Below are 19,163 nucleotides of genomic sequence, written 5' to 3' on the forward strand. Positions count from 1 at the left end.
TGAAGATTTCTGATGCTTTTACATTGCTGGAAAAGTCTTGAAGCATTTGCAAAGTTAATGTGATAGTGAATTGCATTTGCATTCCGGCATTTCTGTGAATTGGCTGATGATTAGAGTAATGATGTGTTTAATACAAATGTACAAAAATTGCAAAAGTCATTGTGTGTTGTTATCTTTTACAGAATTTGAAGTGCTCAGTCTCTTAAGTGACAGCTTCTCATTCACTCTAGCCTCCAAATCCCTGCTAGCATTTGTCACAGTGCTGCAGCCTGGTGCCTGGAAGCTGCCAATCACCTTGGTCACACTGAAGTTTGCAAGGCAGATTCACTGCTCAGCAAATCGATAATGCTGGGAGCTTACTGGGTGATTTTTTTATGGGTTAATTCTCTTGGGGTTTTTTTATTGTTGAAAATTCGAACAACCTCAGTGTTAGAAATCTCATGAGCAGTGTCACTTGAAGTGCTACTTGGTGGTGGCAGTACAAGTAAATGTTGCCTTGTAGCATTAGTGCAGATCAACATTTTGTTCATTGTCAGTAATGTTATTCATTGCCAATGAATTTAAGAAATAGAACTGTACCACAAACTTAGTCTTTCAGCTTTGATGTGCCCTCTACTCAAAATAAGAGCTGCTGTCCATAGATCATATGATTCTGACATCCCAAATGTCAGATCTTTGAGTTACTGATTGGAACCTAGGACTAGTGTATTTCAACTGAAAACAGACATCAACTAAATATCATCTTGCAAGAAACTGCAGACTTGGTGGTGGAAAAAGAATCGAACAACAAAACCAAAACCCCAACAACCAAACACCAAAACCAAACCAAAGATGAAAAACAAACCCCAAAGTCCCTCCTGTGTAGCAGAAGCTGTATAACCTGTCTACGTGCCAGTGCCTGCTTCTGCTCCAGAAGGTAAATAGCCTGTGTAGACCAAGTTTATGATGGGGAGTTGCTTTGCCAGCCCAATTTTGAATTATTCACAATTACTCAGTTTTCAAATCAAGGCATTATTTAAATCTGTTTGAAAGATGCTGGGCTTGATCATTTGAGATGATGGTTTCTTGAGTGCCATCTCAAGTAAGAACCTGTAACAGTTATGGCTTCCTCCAGGGACACGGGATGTTTCCTGCCCGTATATGAAAATTTTGATGACACAGGCAATTTCAAATGTTAATTAGGAAGCATAGAGGGTATAAAAATAGGAAAGATGAACCGTATGTGGAAAAGGAGAAATGAGAAAATTGGAATGCTGGTCAACAAAATTTAAAACGAGCCTTTTCTGAGAGTGTGATCATGGATTGGACTTTATGGGTGGCAATAAACTGGTCATTTGATAATAACTGGTAATTTGACTTTGGGAGCAGAATATAATTCCACTGCCAATTCCACTCTGGTCTCATTCATTGCAGGTTTCAAATCAGTCCTGATTTAAATAGAGATAATGCAAGGGTAGCAGGAGCCCACATGAGAGACTCATTTGAAGGATGATCAGCCTACCTCATTTTCCTAGTCTGCCTAATTGCATTGTATAAAATTAATGTTGGCCTGATCCACAGCAGTGGTGCAGCTATGCCCATGGACACACATGTACGTAGAAAACCAGTAATCACGGTCTGCAAGGAGTGCTGATGGGCACTGGGGGTTACCCCATTCCATCACTTTTCTGCAGTGAGGTGGTCTATAAGCAGGTTTCACCATTATAAACTTTGCAAGGATGCTGCGTGTCCATGTCCATCTCTAGTATTCCTTCAGGTTAAAAATGTTTTTCACCTTGATTCATGGGGTTGAATCAAACGATAATTAAGGAAGGATTAGGAGACTTTGCACTCTTAGTCTTATTTATGCTAAGTAAGTATGATTATGAACTAAAAGTATGTTTAAGAAAGAAACTGTGACAGCAGATGTATCATAGCAACATAGCTTACTCAGGAAGGAGTGGATGGATTCAAAGTAGAGGATGTGCCAAAGGAGCAGGTGTAGTCTGAAATACAGAGTGTTTAGAAATTAATGAGCTGCAGTTTTCAATTATAACATACATTGAATTACTCTAAATTGAATTACTGCGTAGAACAAAAAAGGCTAATATTAGGCTGCCAGACAAGACTAATGTGAAGTGAGTATTATATATCAGGTAAGAAAATATTAATGAGACATAAAAAGAAATTTCCATGCCACTTACCTATGTTATACCAGTAGCCAAATCTTCTATTCCATGAGGAATAAGTGGGGAAAAAAAACTGATAAATAGAATAATAGAAAGGCCTCATGGATTACATGATTGTCATTATCCCTAAGTGTAAACATTTTCAGTTACAAAAAGATGTAGAGTTTTATTGTAAAAACTGCTTTTATTAATATTATTCTTAAATGGATATCATAAAGGAAGTGTTGCAAATTCTTTATTTCATAAAGTTTGGCCACCGTCAACATTTCCTTGCTAGGAGACAGGCAAGGTTCCTCATCACAGGGTACAGTACTTTTTGATGTGCCTTCTCTCTTTTCCTTTTTTCTTCATTTTTTAATTTTTATTTTTCCTTTTATTTTCCTTTTATTTTTTCCTTATAACCATGTGGGTCAGATAAGAAATAAACTATCACGTGTCCCTAGTGGTTTCAGATTAATCTAACAGCCTGTTTTCTCTCATGATGCTTAAATGTAGTATATTAGTTACAAAGAGCATTTGCCAAAAGAGTAGAATTCATGCAGCTGCCAATTTGCATTGCATTTTGACTGTTATCACTCCTATAGAGCACATTGTCTTGTGGCATTTATAAATAACTTTTAAGGTCTTTGTGGAATACAGACTGCCTTCATGTGTCACTAGTCAAGAGGCTTTTGCTGGAGTGACCCCCCTCTGCAATCAATATCAGTTGTGCCTCAGTAACAGTGGCACAGCTCCCTGCAGGCCAGCAAGGAGACATGACACAAAGGGAAGGGGAGAAAATGTGTTGCTGTTAGCTGAAATAGAAAATGCTGACTAAATGGGAGCAAGCTGGAGAAGATGCTGAGGAGCAGCCTTTGCGTGTTCCTGGTCAGTGTGATGGTTGCTCCCTCAGGCAGAGCAGCTTGCACCATCAGCTCCTTTTCCATAGGTTTCATAGCTGCAAGACAAACCTCTCTAGCCAAAATGTAATGTGAGCAGTCCTCCCAGTCTCTCTGATCCTACCTTTCCTAAGGAGAGGAGTACCTGGCACAGGTGGCTGCTTTAACTCACAGTTTAGCTTACCATCTCCATGGCCCAGGCTCCTGGCAGGAGGAGAGAAAGATAGGACGGACCAAAACCAAAGCTGTGAAGGACAGAAGAGTCGATGGAAAGGACTGAAACCAAAGCAGTAAAGGACAGGCTTTGTCTGGATTTACTGGAGACAAATTCAGGTGTTTTGTAATGCTTCTCTCCTTGCTCATGAACTGTCTTGCAGAAACAGTGATGCTGCCAGCCCCCTGTGGCAGAGAGGTGCTATCTTCTGTGCCCTACTAGCTCTTGGTCCCCTTCTGTACTTACCATGTTTGGCTGGGGTTGATCTCCTTTTAACGTAGCTTGTTTACCTGAGAAAAGAACGGGGTTGTGGTAATGAGCTGCTGAAAGCAAGGAGAAGATTGCTGAGGCTGATACATAAGCCTCATGGTCATGGGGAACTGCCTTCCTTACCTCAGAGTTAGGAGTGAAAAGGGTTTGTTTCTTAGCTTTCTGGGTACCCTTTATCATGGTGTTTGGTTGGCATATCTTTCCTCAGTGTCACACAGCTTGGTAGCAGCTCTGCTTTTGTTGAGCAGTCATATCTTGCCCCTTGCAAGCAGGCTGGTAGTCTCAGTCTTTAAGGGAAGGGCTAGAGCAGTTGGTTATTTTAACAGGGGCAGCCAAAGCCGTAGGGACATCTGGCATTGGTGTCCATAGGGAAGAGCCCTGTGGCTTCAGCCAGCACAGGACCAAACCAGGACAAGGCAGGAGCCCTGGGAGTGGGGCAGGACTGCACTCTCACTGAGAGCACAACACTGTGAGGAAGTGTATTATTATTAATACAGCATATATGAAGTCATAGCTATTGCTTATAAATCCCAGGCTAGCACCATTATGGATTATGATATACACGTCTCTGCCTGTGCACATTTTTGCATGCCAGATACACCCCTGTATGTGGGTGGTATTTGTACCCATGAAGTGTGAAGTGAATCCCTAGAATTACCCCCCTTCTTCAGTGGACACAGCAGGCCAATTGCTGACCTCGCTAAAAGCTAAGTTGTTCAGTGTTAGCAAAGTCCTCCAGAACCAGACCAAAATCAGAACCAGTTACTGGAGGTACTGTGGAATTTCTGTTTTATTTTTGCCATGGATATATTCATGGTTATGTACCAGAACAGCCCTCTCCCTAAGGGAAGAAGTGTGTTGTGTTTGCCACTGAAAACAGCCTTGCTTTTGTGCCACTATCCAGAACAGCAAATATTAATTGTTTTTGTCTTGTCAGTTGTTGAAAGAGGGGAATAGTCACAGTGGATGCTTTTTGCCTGTGCAGTTTCAAATTGTCCTTTCCAAAGACCCATATTGGTAACCGCCGGGAGCATGCCACTAGGAACAAAATTAGCCAGCTGACCTAGATCTGAATCAGCTGCAGTGACCGGTAGGTTATAGGACTAAAGCTACACAGAAACATCTTCTCTTGGCTTCCCCCAAGATCTCGCTCTCTCCCTTTTTATGAGTATGCACCCTCATTAGGAAGACATGGGTACTTCAGGGTATTTCTGGTAAGCACATCAGTGTGACCATAAAATCTTCCCAAATAATGCTAATACACTCTAACCGTATTGCACAATACAGTACCAAATGAACTTACATTTTATGCAGTAATTTCTAGCAGCATTAGTGGGCAACATTTTTTCCATAATTTAAACTTTGGTTTAGTTTGTTTATTGTTTTTAATTTAACAATCATATTTTAAACCAATGCTGTGCCTAAATTTGTTTGATTAAGGTTTTAATTAAAAGATTTTTTAAAAACTTCTTTTTGAATTCTAGATATAAAAATGTTCATTACCTGATGTGGAAATCACATACACTTTTATCAGAAATAAAAAGTAGCCATTTTTTTAGGTGTTGCAGTAAATATTTCACTGGGGAGGGATGGGGAGAGAGGAAGGTCAGATTTAATTAGAAGTCAGTCCATGTGGAAAATTTTGGTGCAAAATCCAGAACTTTCTCAGCAGTAATTTTTCATCATTCAGCCATGTCTTAAACCCCAACTGTGTGGGTAGCTGTGGACTCAAAGCGGGGTTGTGTGTTGCCTGAGTATCCAGTATACTTTGAGCATTGTGGGAGACTGATGCTGTCCAGGTGCCAGGTAAATGCGGCTGTGCTGGAATGACAGCAGAAGTTGTCTTGCACTGGTGGCCAAGACTACGTGATGGTCCTTCCCGTCTGGCTTCTGAGACGCCAGCATTCAAGTTGAACTTCTCTTTTAAAAGCATTCCTACCCTCTGCTCACGCCATGTGTCTGTGGGCAGAGGCTATGCCTGGCATTAGCACATCTACAAGTGAAGAAAATTAAATGAAAAACAGCTTATCACCACTTTTCAATAAAAAGTAAAATTTTGGACTCCTCTTCCCCCTTGGAACAATTCTGTGAAAGATATGACTGGAAAAATTATATTTAGCATGGAACAAACTTCCACCGAGAACAGCGTTGAGGAAATTGGGCTCAGTTTCACAATCTGACTGATTAGCTTTTGAAAATGTTGTACTAAGCCCATAAAATATGCTCATAAAGTGTTCAGGCAAGGAAGGATTTTCTGAGCATTACATTTGGCGACGTTAGCTGTACAGTGAAACAGAACACCACAGAATATCCAGTGGCTAACTGCATGGCAAACCAAATACCTTATTTCTTGGGATATATGTACAATAAGGCATCCTCTTTGATATTTAAAAAAAATGCATGCACTATAACTGATGGTTAATATTACAATACATTCCTTAGAGGGAAGGAATCTTATTACATATAAAGTCTGAAATGATAAAGGCATATTTAGTCATAATAACATGAAAATAGCATATAAGAATGAAAAGCCTGCTGTGTACTGCACATACATTCCAGAGGCTGAAGAAAACACAATACTGTGTTTGAGAGAGAAGCCAGGTAGTCATGAAACTGAACACTCCATTGTACTGGAAATGCATGTGAGCTTCAGGAGGTCTGATCAAGTCTGATCTGGGCATTTTAGGACTTGTGAGTTTAATGCAACTTGAATTTTCCCTTTTTTTTTCTGGATTAGTTTTAGTTTATTATTCAACAAATGGGAATGAATTGATTTGCCTCTTTAGAAAGATTATTTGTCTGATGTTGACTGAATTGTGTGACTGGATTAAACTTACATAATGTGTCTTTCAGAGGGTGACTAATTGAAATCCACTGCAAACCGTGGATGACTTTAAAATCAATTCTGTGGAGTATTCATAATAAGACTTACTGATTGTGGGATTAGCATCAGAAGATACGCATACATTATCCAGCTAACACTGAGAGCAAATAGTGCTTAAGAAAACAGCGGTTTCTTCTGCACCCTGAAGGATGACCCCAGGGGCAAGTAAGGAGAGTGGAGTCACAGTAGGACCTAGGCTGAACCACTCTTACGGTTGAGGTTTTAGAACAAATGAGAACATTTGAAATAGCAGGTTACCCTTTTCTTTCTTTATTTATTTTTTTTTCCCTTTAGTCCATATGTACAATGTAGAGCCAGTAATCAGATGTCTTGGTTCAAACGTTGTCACGTGGCTGGGTTTGGTTCTTTAGTGCTTAAGTCACTAAAACATCCAGGACTGAGAGGCTGCTCTGGTTGCGTGCTCTGCTGAGAGGTTGCTTGGCTATTACTTCCAGTCATTCCATTTTCAGTTCACCTTGATCACGTGAAATCACAATCTCAAATTAAATTTAAAAAAGACAGTCCTGCAGTTTCCTTCCTCCTGCAGTCTGCACAGCTTATTGCTCCCTGCACATGCAACGACTGCAAATGCCTGTCACAAGCAATTAATAAGTAATATCAAGATTTAGGAAAGGAGAAGGGATGAGTCTTTCCTCCCCAGATTTCTAACTCTTTTTCACCCAGTATGTAGCAGACAGTATCTAATAATTGTTCCTGTTAAGGTAGACTTCAGACAGAGCAAGTTACAAAGGTAACTGTTGGAAAATGAAAGGGCTGTGGAAAGAAGACTTTTCTAGTAGGTGGTAGTGGAGGAGCCATTAGTGGAGAGCAGGCGTTGAATCAAGAGCCAGGCAAAGATGTAAGAAAAAAGAGCAGGACCTGCATGCTTGCAGGCTGGGAATAGAGAGACAGCATAGAGCTGGAGAGCGCATGTGGAGAGAACAGATTCCTGCAGGATTGAGGTGAACCTCCAGGTCCATGACTTCATTTGTTTGTTCTCAGGGATGGTGACTCATCTGTGCCATGACTAGGGCTACCTAGGTACAGTGGCTTGCTCTCTCTTACTTTATTATCTCAAGTACTGGTTAAGCTAAAGATGTGGACCTGCCCAATGACCCAAACTGTGGTCAGGAAGATGTGTGCAACATAGATTTCATTTCATTCACATTCATAGTTTTCAAAAAGTGAGTGGGCTGTGTTACGAAGAGGGCTAGTTTGCAATGCCAAACTCCTAGAGTTAGGCAGTGGCAGAAGAATGAGGGTATGCATTATAGAACTGTGTCAACTGCCTGACATCAGTTGTATGACTTTTCTTTACAACACTACTTTATGTTGGGGAAATATATGTAGGAAATAGATAAACGTATATTTTTTTCATAATTTTTCATTTGCTAGCTTTATAGCTTTAACTTTCAGTCTAGGTTTCTGGTGTGCACAACTATAGTGCATATAGCACGTGTGAAGGGCTGTAAGTGTAGGTGAGCCCAGTATTCCTATATTTATAAACAGCAGAAAACATTTTGCACAGAACAGTAGGAAGCTGATTTATGTAAAACCAATAAGCAGTCTGAGTTAGATTACTGTAACACAAAGTAACATTAGATTTAAAATTCATAATCTTATAACTACTTTCCAGATTATAAAGCATTCCAAAATTACAGCCATGAGATAAGACCTTTCCCTGTTGGGTAGTTTTGCTTACCTTTTTATTGGCATTCTAAAGATTTAATTTTCCAGGATCCAGAGATCGGTTTCTACTAATGTGACTCTAAAGTGCCATTGAAAATAAATCATTTCGTCAGAATTAGGAAGAAGGAAGCTGACAATTAAGGAATGTCAAAAATGCTTTACCAACAACTGAAATGAAAATTCAGAATGCTTTATCTTGCTTCTTAAGTGGAATTACACAAAACAGTAATGGTTGATTCTCATAGTAAATCTACTCTTGAAAATCTCTGCGTTACTTAGTTCTAATAAATTTGATTTTCACAGAGTTTATTTACTAATATGAAGTTTTAGTGATTAATTTTTCCCTTTTAAAAGATAAGAGGAATTTGGGTTTCCAAGGAAGCATGTAACACTTCCAGAACTCCACAATTTGCTTCCTGAGCCTGTTGTCACTCAAAGCTATTTTAAGAGGATGAGCCCTCTGTGGTAGGTTTAGGTTCACCTTGTTCCATGAGGACTTTTACCTGATGTAGTTCTTGGGAGTGAAAGTATCAAGTGGCTTTAGGTAGAAAGGAGAGAATGAGCTCAAAAGCCTGTCTGTTTCCCCCTCCCGAGTCCCTACTATTCTTACACCTCACATAAATAAGGTGGTCAGGTTTTGTCATCTCTTACTCCTCACCTCAGTTTTTGATCTCCTCTTACCATGGAGTGTTACACTTAAAAGGATGTGCAAAAAAAAAATGCCAGAGGAGCATTTATTCACCTACAATAGAAATGAGCATTTAAAAGCAAGACAGACAAGTTAAGGTAGCCATTGGAAAAGTATTTCTCAATAGGATGGATTAACCAGCCTCCTGTTGGTATTGAAACTGGGAACTGAGCCAGGTGCTCCTAAGGCCCCTGTGTGAGCCACTAATGCCCAACAGCTTCATCCTGTATAATCTACATCCAGTGTTTCGATTATTAGCTATTAACTTGCATTGCAGATTAGTGGTGGTGAAGCACACGTGTTGATCCTTAATCTCGGCAACCTGATCCTGTGCTGAAACCCAGCAGATTTTTAAAGCCTGTAGAGAAGGTACTGGTAGCCATGCAAGGGAACAGAGGAGGGGCTCACCATGAGCATTACTGTCAGCTGCATTGGCAGGATTGAGCTAAACAGTAATGCTGTGATCCAGCTGCAAAACACATACCAATTCCACCCAGAATTCTGTGACAAACTCTGCTTGTCTTTGGTTGTTACTGACTCAGGAAAGATAAAAATACCTTTGCTGCAGAGTGGAGAGCGGTTGTGGCGCTGCAGCGTGTAGCAGCAGAAGGCAGGCTGCACTTGGGTAGGGCAGGCTGTGTACAAGGAAGGGCCTTCTCACCCCCGAAACCTCAAGATGGCAGACAGCCCCACGGTGTAAATCACAGCCGCAGTAAGGTCAAAGGTCCATTTTTGCTCTGACAAAGACTGTTCACAAATGCTTGGAGAGCACTAGGAGAAAACGAGTGGGAGGCAAGTGGCCATCGTGGTGTCCCCTCACAGCTGTCAGAATGGGGGTGAAGAGCCCCCGAGCTGGGCTGCCCCATTGGCAGACACCTTCTTGCTTCTTGAAGGAAGCTCTTCCTTCCTTTGGCTCTGTGAGGAGTTCAAGGCAAGTTCAAGTTCAATAGCTGGGTGAAACATTGTTTCCTTTGGTTTGCATGAGGGCCAGTGAGGACCAGATTGTCCTGTGTACATTTCGTGGTCAATTGTGCCCAATGTGAGAATATGTGTCATTCACCTCCTGCTGATGTTTGTTAATTCATACAGAGTGGCACCGCAGCAATCTGGGGCAGGGCCCTTGGTGGAAGGGGTGGTGCGGTGAACTTTGGGTGGTGGCACTTGCGTTCGCATCCTTACTAGAAGAGCCTGTTACATGATGTGAGTTTGACAAGCCTCTTCTTATACAGAAAGCATTGAAACATGGCATTTTAAGGGGCGAGTGGTGAACATGCACACTCAGCTGCCGCCAGCCCTACCTCCTAGTGCCCAAACTCTATCAGACCGGCGGAGGTAGGGGCCAGCCGCCTCCTGCCGCGTCCCCCGCCCCTGCCGTCACTGCACATCCGAGAATGCCCTGACCGCCGGGGCGCAGCGGTGCCTTTTGCGCCGGTAGCCGGCTCTCGCTGCCGCCGGGGCCGAACGGGGAGCGGGGCGGGGCGGAGCCGCGCTCCTGCCTCTCCGGGGCTCCATTGGCTGCGCGGCCGCCGCGGGGGCGGTGCCGAGCCGCGCCGTGTCGCTCCGCGCGGAGCCGCGCTCCCACCCTCCCGGTAACGGGCAGCGGGGCGGGAGGAGGGCGCGGAGGCCTCCCCCGATGGAGGGAGAGGCCGAGCGCTGCGCACCCCCCGCTGTCTGTCGCTGCCGCACGCACCGGCTGCCCCCCGGCAGTCCTGCTCCCCGGTCGGCGGGGACCCCGCGTCGCGTCGCGTCGCACCATTAGCCGCGCCTTGAAGCAGTGCCCGGGCACGGCCGCGCCACCCTTCCCCGCAGGTTGGGTGCTCGTCATGGTGCTGCCCGGTGTTTGAGCGCCAGACCGACAGAAACACACACACAGCGGGTCCGGGGGGCTGTGCCTCCTTCAACCACCCCACCATGCCATCCAGGGAGTCCTGGCCCGGGCACAAAGCGAGCCGGTCCGCGGTGCACAGAGCCAAGCAGGAGAGCCGCCAGCAAGACTTCCTGCTCGCAGCCCTGGGGATGAAACTGGGTGCTCAGAAGTCGCCCGTGACAATCTGGCAACCTCTTAAACTCTTTGCTTATTCACAGTTGACGTCGCTTGTCAGAAGAGCAACTCTGAAAGAAAACGAACATATTCCAAAATATGAGAAGATTCATAACTTCAAGGTAAGCAATTACTCTGCTTGTTTCTTTATACAGCACAGGGGCCATAGATTTTGTTTTATAATGGGCATGGTATTGCAAGGAAATAAAATGTATGCAGATGATGACTTTCTGGAAACTTACATGCTTCCATTAAATCTCATTGCTGATTAAATCAATTAGATGTATTTCAGACATAGCAGAAGAAGGAGGATTTTGTTGTCGGCTGGTTGTGTGCATGCATTTCTCTAAATAGTATTTGTCATATCTAGGTTATCTGTTTTATTTAGAGTTGGTTTATATCAAGAGATGTTAAAGGTGAGAAAAAGTGACAAAGTTTTCTTCCCATTCGCATGGACATAGTTCAGTTTTACTTATGACAGTATGATGCCGCATAATCTTTTAGATCTGCAGTTAGAGGATTAAACCCATCTCATCAGTTTTTCGCTGATAAATAGCTTTGGAGGTAAGACGCATGTTCTCTTGCATCTGGATTGAGCAGATGGTCGGCATTTCCCTTCATTTCTGGCTTTTCTCTGGTGTTAATGAATTGAGTGTGTTGAAAGCATCCAGGCTTGTACCAGGGGGCTGTTGGAGCTGCTGGCATTAGCAGCTACCTTGTGTTTTAATACAATTTACTTAGTCTTCCGTGTAGCTTCTAATTATTGTTTCAATTATTTTAAATAAATTATGCTCTTTGATAAGAGAGGCACATGTCAACACAACATATGCATGTTTTGTGTCTCTGTAATAAATGTCTGGTAACGATTTAGTACTTTAACCTTTTAGCGGTCAAATGCATTGCATAATAGGCAGCATTTATTTATAAGTGAATTGGTGTTATCCTGAATTCCTACAGATGACGGTACAAACTTCATATATAGTACCTGAAGCCTAGATTCTATCTTTGATATGCTGAGGTTTTTTTCCTCCATGTAGCTTTTGCTTTTATTTATTTTAGGAGAAGGGAAAATCATTAATATAATACAGACATCTGATGATATAAGCATAGAATCATAGAATTATAGAACAGTTTGGGTTGGAAGGGACCTTCAAAGGTCATTTAGTCCAACCCTCTGCGATGAGCAGGGACATCTTCAGCTACATCAGAACCACATGCAGCCTGGCCCTGAATGTCTCCAGGGATGCTGCATCTACCACCTCTCTGGGCAACTGTTAATTGTTAACTGTTAATCTGCAACCTCTTTGGGCATCTGTTAATTGTCTCTTATTTTCAGTTTTGGTTTCCATCACATGCATGTGCATGTGTGAATGTACACATGTGTGCACACATGTATATTTACCTATCATCCATAAGATTTTGTTTAAACCACTTTCTCGCTTTTGAGTTCAAATAATCACTAAAATTGGAGACTTTATATGAACAGGATGTGTTGGTTGACTTGTTCTTCATAAAAGTATGAATTTGAAAACCGTGTACAAAGTGGTGTATTAAAAACTGTTTAATATGAACGCTTGGCATAAAATAACCCTGTTGGCTGTCAGTTAAATGCATAACATTTTTTCACAGGCTCCTGAGGTGTCCCGGAGATCTGAAATATCTTGGAAATTTCATTTGTTCCTTAGAGTTTGAAGATAATTCTTGCAGATGCCAGCAAATAGCGATTTTCCATGTATAGCGCCTGTGTGGGATAATACGCGTTTAATTCTGCACACATCTGTATTCTATAGTTGCTTTCCTTTAACAGCCTGAAACACATCTGTTTAGAAAATAATCCAATAACCTGATTTTCATTTGTTTGGGCTTGTTTATTTGTTTTTTCTTCCAGAAATTGAATCTGGAAAGTTTGGAAGCTGTGAGTTTTCCAGTCTTTTTTCGAAAACAAACTATGTGCCTGATCCAAGCTCATAGCTGCAGCACAAACTTTCCACACACATTATTTTCCTTATAATAGTTGTACTGTAGTTCCTTTATATGTACAGTTGCCGGGAAAAGATACCTTGAGAAGTAACTCTTTGTGAAATGGAGTCACCTAACACAGGTAATTTTTGCTGTAGAAAGAAGTAGAAGGGAATGAACCCCTTACCCCTTAAAGGATATGCAGCAGCCAGCCTGCCCACTGAAGGAATGCTGCTGGTGTTCATGAGCTCTAAATGTGGCCACTGGCCCATTTGTAAAAAAAATAACCAAAAAACCTTCGTAATTGTTGTGTTATGGATCTGAAACTAATGGCTATCTTCAGCTCATGTGCTTCTCTCCTTTATCATTCCTTGCATCTGTCAAATTTTTCTTCTTACAAGTATAGACATCATCACTTAAAATGTCTGCAGAAGTCTGCTAGGTTGCCTGCCAAGCAGTGAATGTGCCACCCATGTGGAAAGGGAGGAAATGTCAGGCCCAGAGTCTTGAACCTAGGATTTTTAAACAAAACAATAAAATGCAGCCCAGAAATGAAATAAACTTGTACAGTTCAGCTAACCAACAGTGACTGCTGTCCCCAGAGGCTCCACCAGCAAAAAGGAGGGCGCACGCCGCTTTGTACCTCTGCGGCTAAATCTTCTCTTCGTTATACAGGCACGAGGCAACAGACAGGGACTCTAACCATTTCCCAGCTGCTGCTTTGATAATCACATCACTAGTCGCAGAATTCTTTTTATACTGGAAATGCTATATCTATCTTCCCAGCAGTGGGAGGAGAAATGGAGAATTTTTAATGCACAACAACTAGCACTGTTGTCTTGGAGAAGGGAAGACAACAGCAGCAGCTGCTCTGGAGGTGGGCTGGGGGTAGCAAATACCCAAGAGGCTTGGCCACAGGTTAGGAGACCTTAGTTCTCTCGCTGCGCATCCTGTCCCTCTGGAGTGGGTGTGGGGGACACAGGTGGAGGTTGAGCCCTCAGGCTCTATTGCCTCCAGCAACAGACAAGGTAGAGATCGGGTAGAGGAGCGGGGTGGCAGAGGAGCAGTGCAGTGAAGGTCCTCAAAGGAACTGCCCAGGGAAGGGGTGAACATGAAAGCTGCTTTTACTCTTTAATTTGTCAAGAGGGTCTCCTGAATAAATCTGTTAATCTATGTTTTGCTTCGAGGGCTGTTTCGAAGAAGAATATAAAGGCAGTTCTAGGAGTGTTGAAATGGATAGGGGTTTGAAAGGTTTTAATCTTACTTAAATCTGCCAGAATGAGTTATCTCCTGCCAGGGTGACAGAGAGCTCTGCGGGCAGCACTGGCCAGTAATGATCTCCAGCAATGTGATATTCTCCTGACTGGGGAGGTCTGGACTCTCATGAGCACATCTCAAATGCAAATACAGAGTGGCTGAATTCTCTTAAATTAACCTCCATAAGTAAAGAAAGGGATGATGATTTACAAATGTCAGATCTGACTGAGATTTTAATCTCTCTTCCTCAGGAGGAGAGCTAATTGTTAAAAAAGTTTTTAAAGCATATTCGGGCTTTTTTTTAGTTTATAAAATGTTTTCAATTAGTATTTCTGTATTCTTCTCTCTCAATCTAATATAAAAGATTATTTTTCTATTAATTCAAATATATCAGCTGTAAGACATCTACATTGTTTGACACAGCATTTTACTTAGCGCTAATTGAATAATGGTATTTAAAGGTGAGCTAGGACTGTGAGTATGACTTGATTGGGTCTGTCTGTTTGCATATTTGATTTCTTTTCCTTGCCCTCTGTATACTCCGCTTTTCTGAAACCCAGAACCCTGCATGAGGTATCTTGTAAAAGGAATCATCAGACCACATCAGGACAGTCACTTCAGCCTAAAAATTTCATCCCCACTTTCTTTCACAGAAAGGTTTTTCCTCTCTTTCGTTTTCTTACCCATTAGATATTATAAATCTCCCCACACACTCTAGTATACAAGTATCTCTATGGGCATGTGTGTGTGACTAATATCGAGTTTGTTCATCCGCCCAGTGTGGATAAGCAGCAGCATCTTCTGTTTCGAAGCTCTGAGAGATCTCTGGGGTGCTCATGAAGCACTGACAAGGAGCATAGCTGAAGCCAGTGGTGTTATTTTCTTACAAAAAGAAGCTTTATCATAGGGTAAAGTTCTGTGACATTTCATAGACGTGGACAGAGTAGATTTACACCTAATCATTCCCATAAATTTACTCTACAGCTGGACCCTACCAATAAGAGTGCTTATTTCTGTCTCTTGTACATCTCGTATTTGCTTATCTTGTCCCCAGAATGCAGCAACTGTGATAGCTTGTAAATTAAAATAGAATTTCTTACCTAGCTGGTATCTGACCCAGTCCATAATTTTAAGGGGAAGAAAGCAGCTGGGTACCTCCTGGACAGGCAGGGGAAGGAGGAGCTTCAGGCAACAGTAGAAACATCAAATTTGAGGGGAAAAGGAGCCTCTGGCAAGGTGCCATATGGATCAAAGCAGCCCATGTTGGTTATTGAGAGGAGCTCTAGGTTGGGATGTGTGAGGTAGGCTTTATGCCAAAGGACTTACAAGGCAGGGGAATCAGAGTTGCATTTAAGGTTATCATCTCTCTTCAGCAAGGCAGTATTTATTAGGGTACTGACCATGCAGAATTCCTCTTGCTCAGTCCTCTGGACTTTCCTTCTCTCAATCTCCCTGCTACATCCCATAGTTTATCGCTGTTTAAAAAAGAAAGGATCCACCTAATGTACCTTCTGCCCTGAGTCCATCCCTCACTGACACGGGACGTCTGCACCTCCTCCCCACCTGGTGCTGTGTTTTGGACTTGGGCACTGACCTCGCTCCTTTGCCTGCCACTAAATTGATATTAACGGCAAGGAATCTGGGTGGTGAAAGTTGTTAGTCTGTGCAGTAACCTCCCTGTCACTCGGCAAATTTAGAATGAACCTGGACAAAACACCTTAAAGGTCTTCACTCCCCTCCAGCTCTTGTGACTCACAGGCCCTGGAGAATTTTTAGCTCCCTTGGCTGGTTATTGGTATTCCTTCAGACACCTCTGGCTCCTGATGACTTGAGCTGGCAGAGCACTCTGCAGGTGTTTCATAACTGCTGATAGTCCAAGGCGTAAAACCACTCTTCTGACTAGATTAGTGCCGTGGTGCTTCACTGAAGCAAGAAGGTGTCTGTGCCTGTCAGAGCTGGATTGAAATCTGTGTTTCCATGCATCATTTTCCCCTAGAATATTGTCTCATTTCTCTCTTGCTCTTCACAGAATAGATGTCTTCAGAAGGCTATTTTTTGCTATCTTCCTGTGCAGTATTTGGTACTGTCACGCTGTTTCTTAGTCACTATCTTACTAATGCCTGAGACGGCAGTCATTTAGCTGTGATGAATAGCAGTTGCAAAGCTGCTTGGTGAATTGGTGGACATTCAGAACATAATTCCCTTTCAAGCCAACACTTCTTCCAAAGAGGAGAGATGTTTTTCCATGGTTTTTTTGGGCCAAGAGAGCAGAGATGCAGATGACTTTTGTTTGTTGAGATTCTTCACCTCCCTCCTCAACTGAAGCAACATCCTGGCTTTCTCTTTGAGGGTGAGCCATTTGAAAGGCCAAGTAGGGAGCTCCAGAGCAGAGACAAAATGCTCTTCCAGAGGTAAATGGGAGTAAAATATAACCATAAATGTGCACAAAGAGGGAAGGCTCCCATTAGGACCAGTCTCTACTGGAAAGGTGTTTTCAGTGTAGATTGACTCAGGCGTCACGTTAATGGAGAGACTAACCTGGCCCTGATTTTACTAGTGTAATTACACGTGTGCTAGGTGCTTTGCTAGTGTAAAAAATCATAGCAAATTGCTTCTGTGACAAGTCTTATTACTCTAACAAAAGCAGCTAAGCAAAGCTGCACCTGAACACTGGGAAATGGGAACATTAAAAGTGCAGAAGGGAATGCTGCAAAAAGTCCAGAAACTATAGCAAACTCCTATATTAAGCAGACCCGGTTTTCTGTGACTTGTAACATGAACTCATTTCTATTTCCGATCTTCTGCAAACTGGGGCAAATGCTGATTTAGGGTAGATTGGTCTAGCTCTGCTGAAAAGAGAATGGTGACTTTTTTTGTAAGGTATGGACCTGGCACTGAACATATTTTCAAACATCTTTACGTGAGAAGTGAGTCACTGTACTGAAATGAATAATCAGAAAGAGAGCTGGGTGCCCGTAGCATAGTCCCTGGGGAGAGTGCCCATTGTTGCAGATAAGAAAACCTTGGAAAATCTGATGTTTCTTTTGGATTCCTAGCACTTGAGGGGAAAAAGGGGTTCAAAGGTAGGGAAAATATCTAGAGAGCAAAACTGGAGCAGAACTTCTGAGAACTTCACCAGCTCTTGTGTTGTGGCTTCTGAAACTCATAGCATATTATAAAACAGTTCAAGCCAGGGAAGCTTTTAGGCATTGATGGATATTAGTTCCCTAAGGAATTTATTTAATGTTACTTTTCCAAAGCAGATTTCAAATAGCACAATATTATTTAACCCTTTCTAGTTTCTTAGTGCTAGCCCCTGAATTCAAGCTTTGCCTCTGTTACAAAAAAAAAAAAATAACATAAAGGCATTTTTTCTAAATCCTTAGTTTATTTAAGCTGTAATTTCTTCTCACCACACCAGCAGTTCTATTAGTCCCTAGATGTGCACCTTGCGAGTCTTGCATGTGCACAGCCCTTAAGAACAGGCCAGCTCATTTCTGTGGTGAAGCTATGAAGTGCTCTGCTGGGGAGGACTGAGACTTTGCCTCAAGAAGCATGGAGCACATGTTGTGCTCTCTCATCAACAGCTCTTCCTCCAAATTAGCCTTGGCATCACTGCAAAAGCATTTCTTTAGGAACCTCTTAAGGGTTTATATCCTATTTACATTATTGCATGTAGCATATATGATGTCTATATAGAGAGATTTTTAATTCTAAGGGTTTTGTTCAGTTTTCACCTCTAGTTTCAGAATTTTTTTGCACAGACATAGGTATCAAGTAATTTGGGCCTGATATAAAATGGACAATGTTCCAGATATTAAAGAAAATCTGCTATTCCATGCTGAAAGAAAGGTGGCTATTTTATTTAACTTACAAGCAAAAAAAGCCAACAACATGGTATTCTCCAGGTTTTTGCTTTGGCTCTCGTAAAGCATGACCTAACCACAATTTCCAGTTGTTCCTATCTCTGCTGACATGATCACTGCAAAGCAGAAAGTAAACAAGACATGACAGTGCTTCTGGCTCCAAGTGGGTGAGGACCTGTAGGGAGGTTTGCCTGGTCATCATTCATGCCAGCATACCCAATGGCTATAATAATGCTATTTATACTCTGTGCTCTGAACAAGGAGTGTTCAGCCAGCATCTCTCCTCTCAGGAGCTGCTGGGATAAGTCTTTGGGGTTGTCTCAGGTTGGCTTCCCAGGGCTAACATCCCAGCTGGTCTAGGCAAACTCAGGTCTGGTTTTGGAGAAGGTATGTTCTAATGGTCTCAGTTACTTTAATTTCTGTTACACCTTCGCGTGAAAGCAATTATCCTGCAGATAGGGCTCTGCTCTGTGGGTTGTCATGGCAGTGTCTTTGATTCTCAGATTAGTCATCAGCAGCAATATTTGCCTCACAGAGGGAGTATCATGTGCTGGAATATTGGGAGTGCTTGAGACCCTTGTTTTAGAGGCACTATGTAATCATCGTATTATATCCAAGGATTAAATTGAAGGATTGCCCAAACTGATAGTTGTGTTGATTGACTCTCTCACTGATATCTCTTCAGTACCTTCCACATCCAGCCGCTGTCTCCCTGGACCAAGGATGGGTGAAAGGACATGCTTATTGGGTGCCAGCATGGGTACACTCAGTGCCTGATAAAATCAACTGTGACAGGGAAGACAGACATTAATAATATGGGCTGAATTCATCATTTTAATTGAGACTTACGATGTCTCCCATGTCCAGACTAGACTCCTAACAGGCAGGATTCAGCTGATGCAATTGCAAATGAGCTAAGACCACTGAGCTGACAGCCTTCATCAGCAGTGTCCCATAATCCTTGGGAATTTGTTTGAAAGACCATGTTGCCAGCAGGACTGTACCTTTGAAGCATCATGCAGTACAAATCCTGGAGCTGTGCCATTTGTTCAGTCCCTGGTCAGCTTGGTCTCCTCTCCAAGCACCAACAGGGCTTTTGGCTAGAGAGGGTAGATCAGCAGTGTTTCCTCCCATCTTTTTTCAAGTTGGTGTATTGCATCCCATCATAGATGGTAATGTCTGGATTTTCTGAAACCTATTATCCAAGAAGTTCAGCTTGTAGGGCCATGGAAGAGGAGCTGTGTACAGA

The 19,163-nt window shown here is 42.4% G+C and overlaps 1 protein-coding gene across 4 annotated transcripts in view; it reads left to right on the forward strand.

Moving 5' to 3' along the window:
- The window catches only part of CHN1 (chimerin 1), a 105,463-nt gene that overhangs the window by 61,439 nt on the left and 24,861 nt on the right, over window positions 1-19,163 (forward strand). For 3 of the 4 annotated variants that reach the window (XM_065670314.1, XM_065670315.1, XM_065670318.1), the window contains one exon: window positions 10,877-10,954. The exons of the other annotated variant lie outside the window; for it this stretch is intronic. In XM_065670314.1, the coding sequence (XP_065526386.1) occupies window positions 10,877-10,954 (78 nt within the window). The remainder of the gene's footprint in view (window positions 1-10,876; window positions 10,955-19,163) is intronic. 4 annotated transcript variants of the gene reach the window in all.

The sequence above is a fragment of the Lathamus discolor genome, chromosome 3 (genome assembly GCF_037157495.1).
Source record: "Lathamus discolor isolate bLatDis1 chromosome 3, bLatDis1.hap1, whole genome shotgun sequence".
Lineage (NCBI taxonomy): Eukaryota > Metazoa > Chordata > Aves > Psittaciformes > Psittacidae > Lathamus > Lathamus discolor.